The following is an 11,375-nucleotide window of genomic DNA, read 5'->3' on the forward strand; positions in this document are numbered from 1 at the left end:
TGTCAAGGGGTACTAAAATTTCGGGCGCCTCCACAACAGAACATTCACGTGCTGCACTTTCACTGACAAAAACTAGGTCCAAAAAGCGGCACTGATGATTGGAAAATAGACTAACCTGTTTCAGTCCATGAAAGGCTATTCCGTCAATTAGGAGACGACTCGCAGGAGTGGTGGTCGAAGAAGTCGGGTCGGGGAATGCGAAATCGTGACCAGATGGAGTCCAAATGGACCCGGGTTGGTTGAAATCTCCAAACAGGAACAGGAACGGAATCCTTCCGCAATCCGACAAGAGACGAGAATGTTCGAAACAGCCACAAGAACCCCACCGCCCCGCGAGCGGGTACTATTAGTGTTATTGCGATCAACTCGGTACAGAGTGAATGAATCGCCAAATAGCTGCACAGAGTTAATCTTATCATTCAACCAGGTTTCAGTTAGAACATAAACGTCATAATTTCCATCCATAACAGCCAAATATACATCGTCGACCTTCGTTCCTAATCCTCTCGTATTTTGATAATACATTCGTATCGTGTTGTTTGCATCAACCGCGCTTGGTGCACATTGTCCGGGGACGGTGGAAGTAACGAGGCAGGGAACAGCTAACCCGGTCGAGGGAGTCAGTTTTTTGGCAGCATAATGAATTCACGGAACCGCATTCCAGCCGGCCATGACGCAGGATCCAATGCTAAATCCTTCAAAACCGGGATCAAGCCCAACTTTGTAGGACACAAATGTCAAGTTGGTGATATCTTTTCCTTTTGGAACCAAGCGAAAAACGACAGCAGGGTCCGACGAGTTTAGGCAACGTGATACCACCTGCTGTATATCACTGTCGGTAATTAGCGGGTTTAAACCGGACAGATACAACCACAACTTTTCCGGTGAAGCAGCTTGCACAATAGACGGCACTGACAAATCGCTTAGATCAATTGGCTTAGTTCCACTAGCAGCAGGTGTCGCAGGTGTCCCGGCGGCATTTTACACCCAGTCGGGGCCAAGCTGGCGACCCAGAGATAGTTTTTATCGGTTGTGACTTACCAGCAAAATCATCTATTTTCCTGCTCAAATCAGCGACAACATCAAAAAGTAGCTGTACTTGCCCAGGCAAATCAGCTAACGGCGGTTGATCATTATTGGTGTCAGCAATATAAAACCGAATTGAACGGCCGTTCAACTTTGTTCTAGATGGGGGGCAAATAAACAGTGCGAGTTCTTGCACATTTCCTTTTTTTCCCTTTTAACGACATTAAATTAGAGATTACTTAATAGGGAAAGTTATGAAAATTTAGCGCCATAGTACTAAAGTGAGAGCAAGGATTTACAATATACAGATCGGAAAATTGGAAGTAATAAGGTCATTAGAAACAGGCTATTAATCTTCCGCACTAATCTTTTATCTTCTGCTGGTAGGAGTAGAGCTAGACATAGTTGCTACGAATTGCTCAAATTTACCAAAATGACTCACGGTAACAGCAGAGTCGTCCCTTTTTACCATGAGAACCGACAGCTTTCCTAACTGTACATTCCAAATCCTTTCATGGCTAAATTTTTTTATAACTGAACCTACTTAGTAATTTCTAACTAATTTAATGTCGTTTAAATGAAAAAGGATAGAACTAGAATAATTTGTTATCCAAACAAATAACATATATACAATTCCAAAAGTGTTTCTAAGATAATATTACCGTTACGTTTAAGAAGAAAGTTGACAGTTTCACTTGTTATCGTTTTCCATCTAATACCTATAGAAATAGCCATATATAGCTTTGCTGACAGCATTAATCATTTGCAATAAAAAGTTTATAAATTTTAGTCAAAGAAAAAATGAAATTGATCACCAGCACTCTTGTATTTTTAGGTCGGCAACCGAATCTTTGCTGCAATTACCACTTCCTCTCAGTAACCTTATCGTGTTATCGATATAGATTCCAGATGTCAACAAACTTGCGTCAAATTTTGCTTTTATCGAAGCATTCGAAGATTACGTGGCTTGCCCTAAGAAAATTAGATATGAGGTAAGTTTCACATATTTCTCGTATGTCTTCAACATTATAACATCATACTTATTAATTTAAAAAAATCCCGAAACATTACCCCCCCGTGCGCACGCCAATGAAGACCACCTTGAAATTCCGGCTCGTGATGGAACATTCTGTGTTGATCCTCGGGCTACCAGGAATTGCAAGTTCATAACTATTGCGGTTATATAAGTTGTATTACTTCAAACTTAAATACAAACTACTACAACGTACATGCTAGTCAATATTTTGTGAGACAATTCTGGGCAGTTGAAATTCTTGCTTTGGTTATTTGAGAATGTTCTCATGTTTAACACTGTTGTTTCTACTACAGTGAAGTCAAAAATTCGTCTTGTAAGCTACAATACATGTCTACCTACAGTAGGTAGTAGCAGGGCCGTCGAGAGTCGCGGCGGGCCCCAAGGATAGATTTACTGCTGGGCCCTTCTAAACTTATTTATTTGAATTTTAGTTAGAGGAATTGTATACATTCAACTGTTCAAATCAAACTGTTTCTGCTAAACTTGCTATGGTTACGGGTACGCGGATACCCTTTCGGCCTGTTAAAAATGTACACAATGGTTAACAACGTTATTAGAGGTACACGGATCTAACTCGTGTATTAGCACTTCTATTGTGTTATCGCTAGAGGTACTGAATTCTTGTTGCCACATTCAACGATATATTTCGTTTCGCGGAACTAACGCTTCTGCTTGGTTAATAGTCTAAAGAATAATCAATATGCTGTCTAACATGGTGAAATTGTAGGGTGTAGATATTGATCATCTTTAGCTACATTTGTAAACTTGATATTTTTTCCACTTCTCCAACACGTGAATTTTAAGGACATATCTCGAAAAGTAAACAGGAATAGAGTTTGACACACTTTCTACTTTGATCGACACTCATTATTGTTCATGTTCAACATAGTAGGTTGGGGCAGGATATTTTGCTTCTGCGGTTTAGACAAAGCGATACACGGGTAGATTTATCTACTGGTAGCGGTGGATCAGTTTTTAGCTTTTGTTGTAAGCAAGATGAGAAGGTAGCAGATATAGCTCGTCATTCTCGTTTAAAAATATAAAATCGAAAAGATTTTATATTTATATAAGTTTGTCGAGAAAATTTTCTAATCAGAATTTTCATTTTATTTTTTTGGAAAGCAATGGATGTGTTAGTGTAAGAGCCGGTTTTGATACACTGTTGGAATATGTAGTAACTGACCAAAATAAAGATACAGAACGCAGTAATAAAGAATCAGACACACATAAAACAAATGCGAGTATATCGGTCAACCGACTGCTGGTGCTGGTGGCTGAATTGAACTGATTTGATTTCTTTATTTCGCACATAACAATTGGGTTCTTATAGATATCATAAACATCTTTAGCAAGGCCCAAAATTATTGTTCTATCTTAACGCAATGCATTTTAAAAAAATACTTTAAAGTGCTATAAAAACACAAATATACAAAAAATATTCATTTCAATTACCGGTTAATTAAGGTCAGTCTACCTTCTCATCTCACTCATAGTCGAAGCTAAAAATCGTTCCGCTATAGATACACGTCAAAAATTAGCCACACTGTAGCCGAGTTGTACTGCTATTGGTTTCTAGACAAGTTGTATAAGACCAGCTATTCGAGAAATTAAACAACTTGCTTAAAGTGCAGAAGGTGCTCAATCTGGCAGGAGCTAATACACTGTAATTACATCATATCAAACATTAACCAAGAACAGTCATTCGTTCCGCGAAGCACCCGCCAACGATAACTACAGCATCTCCGGATATATATATATATATATATATATATATATATATATATATATATATATATATATATATATATATATATATATATATATATATATATATATATATATATATATATATATATATATATATATATATATATATATATATATATATATATATATATATATATATATATATACAACGGCTCTAGACAGGTGCGCTTACATGATTTATCTCCGCTCACTCCTGACATGGTGATAAAAAAATATGTTAAGATACAAGGAAGTGGATCACTTAACTTTGAGGAACATTTTCCCGGGTATTACCAACTCATTTCCTGTGGTAAGAATGCTTGTCAACAAACAATTTCCTATTTACATAACTATTCTATGCAGATCAACCGATGTTCCTGATAAGATCCCCGCTAGTGTTCTTAAGAGTAACTGTACCACTTTTGCAAACATCCTAACCAAAGCTTTTAATTTAATAATTCAAACCGGCAGGTACCCAGAAAATAGCCCGAGTAATTCCAATTTTAAAAGCTGGTGATCCAAACCAACCTTGCAACTATAGACCAATTTCAACATTGTGCGTTTTCAATAAAATTCTTGAGAAATTGCTCATCACTCGACCACTCGAGTTTTTGAACAAACACAACATAATTTACAACTACCAGTATGGGTTCAGACAGGGCTGCAGCACTTTAATTGCAATAACCGAACTAATTGACTCCATCATTAGTCAAATTGATAGCAAAAGAATTGTTGGTGCCCTTTTTCTGGACCTAAAAAAAGCATTCGATACTCTGGATCACTCAATCCTGCTTAAAAAGTTAGAATGCTATGGTATCAGGGGATTAGCAAATCATATTATTCGTAGCTATCTGTCGTATAGGAACCAATTCGTATCTATTGGAGTCTCGTGTAGCTCTTATAGACCAATAGAAATAGGAGTGCCCCAAGGCAGTAATATTGGGCCACTGTTATTTTTATTGTATATCAATGACCTAGGTAGACTCGGGTTAAAAGGGACTCCTCGTCTTTTCGCGGATGACACAGCGTTGTTCTACCCTAACAACAACTGCCTGGATACGCGACATTGAATCGGATTTAAAAACACTAACGACGTATTTCAACGAAAACCTTCTTTCCTTGAACCTATCAAAAACTAAATATATGCTGTTTCGTTCATCTAGAAGAGCTATAGGCGTGCATCCAGACCCAAGAATGGGACAGTCTGTAATTCAGGAAACTAACTGCTTCAAATATTTAGGACTTCACTTAGACCCCACACTCTCCTGGATTGAGCATATAACATCTATAGAGAGAAAAGTTGCATCGTTATGTGGGGCTATGCGTAAAGTATGCTCTTTTGTTCCCCAGCATGTACTTCTAAAATTTTATTATGCGCACATCCACTCATTGCTGAACTACCTTGTATCTGTGTGGGGCCGTGCCAGTATCTCGAATCTGAAAAAGCTACAAACGCTTCAAAACAGATGTCTTAAAATTATTTATAAAAAACCATTTATGTTCCCTACTATTTTGTTATACAATAATAATGCCCATAACATTTTACCTTTGCTTGGGTTGACTAACTACCAAACAATAATATACATCCACAATGCTTTGCATAATACTATTGCTCATAATAATCTAGAATTTACAACAGGCATTCGAGCTCACAGCACTAGACAAGCCAATCATTTATTATACTCCAGAGTATCCACGAACCTTGATCAAAGACGCATTTCTTTCATCGGACCTAAGTTATTCAACCAGCTTCCTACTGATTTAAAGCAAATAACATATCGCACTCGTTTCCAAGCAAAATTGAAACTAATTTTAAAAAAATAAAATAGGAGAATTTTTAATATAAACTTCGTTCACCACCAATCGAGCTTATTCCTTTAGCTATAATTGGTTAACAATTGATAAATGCATTTTTTCTAGCAATTAGTAATAAATAAATTTAAATTATTATGAGCTTCCTGCAAAGCTACGATGGGACCCTTAAAAGGATTTTTTTCCGCTGGGTACTCGCCGTAGCTTCTTGTCAAATTTTGTGTTTTGTCGGTCTCGTATTGTTTTTTTTTGTTCTCAGCGTTTCCGCGATTCGTAACTTTGTTTTGTTGTGCTGACCTTTTTTTGTACGCTGAGAACTGATGTGTCCACTACCAGGGGGCTCCGTTTGTGAGCTTTTTGTTGTGGGGGTAAGAAGCGGGCTATTAATAAAAAAAATGTAACCTCTCATCAAATTCTGCAAAAAGACACTGCACCACGGAAAACATTGCACAGAAGTAGCTTAGAAAAGTCCGCCCACTATAACCGTAAACAATAGATACTTTCCTTGTGGCAACCCACAAAAAGCTTCAAAAGCAAGATTTACGGGTCTTACAGGAACAAAAATTCATTCAATAAAAATCGTTCTCAGTATCTCCAAATCAACAACCGGTACCACCAACAAAGAATCGAACGCAGAAGAGGACGGATACGTCCGTGCGCTTGCATTCCTGTTCGGCGCGTATTCCGTTGATTCAAACAATAAAACTCGGCTTTTTTGATCTAGTACATAAAGTAGACAACTCCCTTACGAAAGTTTTTTTTTTTTTAAAAGTCAAATATCAAATAAAGTTCTGGTATCCACAACAGGAGTTCGAATTCTCAAGTTATTAAATTAAAATGTCTTTCGATTTTTTTCCGCTTTCATTATATGACTATTTAATAAAATGAATAATTACAAATAAATCACCATTTTTATTGCTCTTTTGTGAATACGTTTTCGCCCATCTTCCGGGTAAAACCGCGGGCCCCTAAATACGATCCGGGCCCCGGGGCAATCGCCCCGGCTGACCCCCCCTCTCATCGGGCCTGGGTAGTAGTAATTTAGACCATGTAGGTCTAATAGTACATAAATATATGTATGTGTGATACCTTAGTAAAGAGCTACCTATTGGTATTGAAATGTCATGATGCACGTAGTAAACCACCATAACAAAATTCCCAAATAACAACAAACCAATTTGACTCTTAACATTTTTGTTTATTCAACTATTCCAGGTGATGTTTGCAATGCAGACATCAAGTAGTGATTCACCATATTACTGGAGACTAGATTAAATATCAACAAGGCTGAAATGATCATCGATTCTATCGTCGTAGTTATATGTGTCATAGGGTTAAGTTCGGCCATAGCGCAATACCCTCAATCGCCATGCCCGAATATATTTTCCTATCGAAAAGATCAAATAAAAAACCAAATTTACGGCCATATTCAAATAAGGAATCTAGAAGCAGAACAATTAGTGAAACTCAACGTAGATCTTGCCATTGGAGCACGGCCGCCGTTGGTAACCGATTGAACGATAGTGATTAATACAATCAATCATCAGTGTTTAATTTCAGAACAATATTGGATCCATTACATTGGTGAAATCCCGCGCAGATTCGTACGTCGATATAATACGAGGTTTACCCGCTCAATATCGAATAAATTTTCCCATGCAGAATCCGTTGCCGCAAATACTATCCATTGTGCTCAACGGACAAACGATCTGCACTGGTCGGGCTGGACATGGCCGCAACATACGAGCACTTTGTTGGAAGCATACGTGGTATACGCAATTATTATCACAAAATATGGCGAAAAATGATGAAACGTCAGTGCCTCCAGCAATTCGCCCTCAGCCAAGGACACCCAACGCAATTGCGCTCCAACCGAATAATAATCTGTTGGGTCGAGGATACGTAAAACAAACTTCAATTTCACCACCGACATCTCAGAAAGGCTAGTAAGTTCCACATCTTATTCTCACACCATTAAACTATAACGTGTTCTCACATTTTTTCAGTACATGTGGTAAACCGTCAGCAGCTATTTTGAACCGACTATCCATCAATGGCCACTTGGTGATCAAAGGCCAATTTCCCTGGATCGTGCCGCTGTTTGATCGCATGCAGCCGCAAAACCCGAAGTACATCTGTGGAAGTACTATCATCACTAAGAAATATCTCGTCACTGCGGCTCACTGTGTATACGGGATTGATGACTTCATGCCAGCGGAGCGAATCCTAGCCGTTCCCGGGATGTACAACACTGACAACTTCTTAGAAGAGAACGCAGAATTTGTTACTATTGAGAAGGTGATACCACACCACGAGTATGTGTACGATGATGACGGAACCGATGCGGATTTGGCCGTGCTTCGTTTGGAGGAATCGTTAGAATACAGCGACTATATTATACCGATTTGTTTGTGGCGAGGTGATAATGACCTGTTCAAAATCGTTGGTCAAGAAGGTATCGTTGCTGGCTGGGGATATACCGAGCAGGGTCCATCCACGGTTCCTACGTACATTCGAACCACAATTATGGACCGACAGCAGTGCAACGAAAATTGGTCCCGGATGTATACCAGCACAGCACGGATTTTCTGTGGCGATGGTCATGGATCGGTACCTTGCAACGGAGATTCTGGAAGCGGATTGGTAATGAAGCGAGGAAACCAGTTCTACTTGCGAGGTGTAGTTTCCCGGGGTAAAGTCGATAAAATAACGCTCAAGTGTGATGCTACAAAGTATGCAGTCTATACGGACATTGCACCGTTCCGGTTTTGGATGAAAAGTGTGATGAGCTAGAGAAAGAAATGCATGTCTGGTGTCAAGTGGACAAATGAGAGAATGTAATTGTTACAATTCATATCGACAATGTTGACGATCAATTGTTTTGTTATTCAGAAAGTTGTGCAATGTATGTGGATCAATACAATGCATAATGAAAATACGCTGAAGTCCATTGTTTTCGGATAATCTCTTGTGCTAGGGCTTCTCTACTGTATCGATTTTGTTGGCTATTTTCGGCAAATTTGAGACTAAGAGAAACGAAAGCAATGAAATTGAAATACGGATAGGTATTCTAGAGCGAATCAGTTATAAACTTAGAACGGAAAACTAGAACTAGGCAGGCTCATATGGGCATGATCGAAAGGAAATGTGAAGAATTCTTTGCCTTCTGCAGAGTAGGAGTTGGGCGTTGCACCCAAGTCTACCGCATGGTCTATGGTAGAACATAACTCATCATCATGTTTTACCGCCGACGCCGGCTTCTTTGAAACATTTTTTTTGCGTTAATCTTGAAAATTTTCAAAGAATTTTTTGAAGATCAATTTTTTTCATATTATAACAACATTCAATTAGCAAGGAATTGGAAGGTATGAAGTATTGTTTGATATTAAGAGCCATAGTATTCAAGAAAGAGCAAGGAGGAGAAGGAACAAAGTTTAGACAGTTTTACCTTCATCTCCTTAATTTTTATTGAGTACTGTGATTCTTGATTTAAAAATAAGCTTCTTATCATCGACGTCGTGATACAGTGTAATAAATTGTGCTAACTTCTCGAACATGCTAATGCTTGACTCCTAGCAGCAGACATGGCGTTCATTGGAATGTATGTTTGGATTAATGTGGTTGTACCCTGGATATGTTTACTTCTTGTTATGATTCTTATTCTTAATTAGGAGATAGACTGTATTATTTATATCAACTAAAAGTGACGACAATCATATAAAGTTCATGATTTCAGGCGTTTAGTCACGTTTTTCGTGATTTCTATTCACGCTATCGTGATATTTTATTCTTGAGCTTACTATCGATTTGGAGATGTGTAGTAATACGATCCAAGATATCAACAGTTTCATTACAAGATTCGTAATTTCTCTTCGCGTTGTCATAATATATGTATTGTTGGGCTTACGAACGTGATTATATGAACTAGGTCATGAAAGTGTAACTGATTGACGGTATTTTGTTTTGTTAACTATTACACGAATACGATTTTTGACTCTTTGATGTATTTTTGACCCTCAGCATTGCTTTCTATATCTTTCTAGACAGCATAAAGAAAAACGATGTTTGTGGTCCTATCAGTTTTCTTATATCTACTGCTCAAAGCTATGACTGGACGCTAGTAACTGGACAAACCAACGTAGGTAATATTTCATGAAACATTCCACGGAACAAATATGATGCCACGAAAAATATACCAAATTTTGTGAAATAGTACACGTGAATATTTAAAAACCGTGTGTAGAATTGCATGAAAGTGAACATGACTAGGGAGATCTTCTAAATATCGCAAGCACGCATGATAGATAGTGAACAATATACTATGAATCAAGAACCAATTCGCGAATATACGAACAATAGTTTATGTTTCACCAGCACGAATGGTGAGTCAAGTTTATTATCATGAAGCAGCTCACGAATCCACAAAAAATATTCTATAATTTTATGAACCATATCATGAGCGCAATGAAATATGAAACAATACTTTTGTATTCAAAAGATGATTTATATCATGTACTAAAATACTTTCAAACATACCATTCAGTTAAACAAAACCATTATTTTGCAAAAAAAAATAAAGTTCGTGGAAATCGACTACTGATTCACCACCATGTGCTGTTAGGCCCCATATAAAGCTGACTCGGACATCACTTCATTAAACATTTGAATAACTTCTTTTAAGCAAGTTGGACTCATTTGCAGTCTTCGACAAAGTTATGGACAATAAAATTTTCTTTCTTATTTTTACTCGCAGTAGCAAGATTTGTCTGGTTTGATTCAAAATTGGAACAGGAAGTAGTACGCAGAATCCAATGCCTTCAGCTCAGAGAAAATATAAATTCATTCACCAACTAAAGTATTTATTTGTTACATGTGGACAAATTAAGGGCAAAAAGTGACATTTATTGTATTTTGGAGCATAAGTGAAATGTGTAATTCTTGTCTGATGTATTTTTACTCAATAATCCCACTCATAGGTAGCACAGAAACAAAATTCAGTCTACCACTGAAGTTGAATTCGAGCAGAAAGTAACTGAATGCATGCACTGCTTCGAACGAATGAAGAAAAATTCAACCAACTGAAATATTCCCTTCAGGGCTGCGGGCATGTATTGAGTTTCGTTCCTCTTTCAAGCTGACTAGGGAATTTCAATATTTCAGAGCTCTGAAGTGATTGTAAGCTCTGATGTATAATATAATTTTATGAACATGGTAAAAAAATATGCACTACACACTGCTACAAAAAATCCAACAAACAAGGTTGTATGGCTAAATGCAACATAAATCCACGTTTAGCCAGTTTAATATACCCCCAAAATCTTGATTTATTACAAAAACCATTTGTTGGGACTCTCGGCATTAAAAAAAATGCAATGCTGTTATTTTCTAGCTGATTTTAGAATTTTTAACAGTTCTGTAAAGAATGAAAATAGTCCTTTCTTATAGTGTGCTATATGAAGCTGTTTTTATGTTATCGATTTTTGGACAACAATTACAAAGTTGCCATTTTTTAAGATTTTTTCATGAAAAATATGCAAATGGTTCAACATTTTTCCTAAGGTAAGTCCTAGCCCTAGTAACAATTGAGGTTTTATGGCACTGTTGAAGCCCTTTTTAAAACTTAAAATGTACTTGTAGTGTGCCATGAAACTAGAAATGCTATCTGCGTAGTTGATCATCAAAAAGTTATTAGATTTTGCCTAAATAAGGAATGGTTTCCCACGTCTCTTAAGGGGTCTATACTACCCATGATCGC

The 11,375-nt window shown here is 37.5% G+C and overlaps 1 protein-coding gene across 4 annotated transcripts; it reads left to right on the plus strand.

Annotated features, from left to right (window-relative positions):
• The first annotated feature begins 1,916 nt into the window (after positions 1-1,916).
• Positions 1,917-8,510, plus strand: LOC131684981 (chymotrypsin-like protease CTRL-1). Of its 4 annotated transcripts, none has more exons than XM_058968292.1 (4): positions 1,917-2,018; positions 6,836-7,125; positions 7,181-7,566; positions 7,627-8,510. In XM_058968292.1, exons 2-4 carry the CDS (start codon positions 6,913-6,915, stop codon positions 8,411-8,413), a joined length of 1,386 nt encoding a protein of 461 aa, XP_058824275.1. In that variant the 5' UTR covers positions 1,917-2,018; positions 6,836-6,912; the 3' UTR covers positions 8,414-8,510. The 4 variants fall into 4 exon arrangements, with proteins under 4 accessions (XP_058824275.1, XP_058824274.1, XP_058824276.1 ...); XM_058968291.1 differs by lacking the exon at positions 1,917-2,018 and adding an exon at positions 2,164-2,375; XM_058968293.1 differs by lacking the exon at positions 1,917-2,018 and having other exon boundaries at positions 6,757-7,125; positions 7,181-7,434; positions 7,468-7,566.
• The last annotated feature ends 2,865 nt before the right edge of the window (positions 8,511-11,375 follow it).

This window comes from Topomyia yanbarensis, chromosome 2 (assembly GCF_030247195.1).
Source record: "Topomyia yanbarensis strain Yona2022 chromosome 2, ASM3024719v1, whole genome shotgun sequence".
Classification (NCBI taxonomy): Eukaryota; Metazoa; Arthropoda; class Insecta; order Diptera; family Culicidae; genus Topomyia; species Topomyia yanbarensis.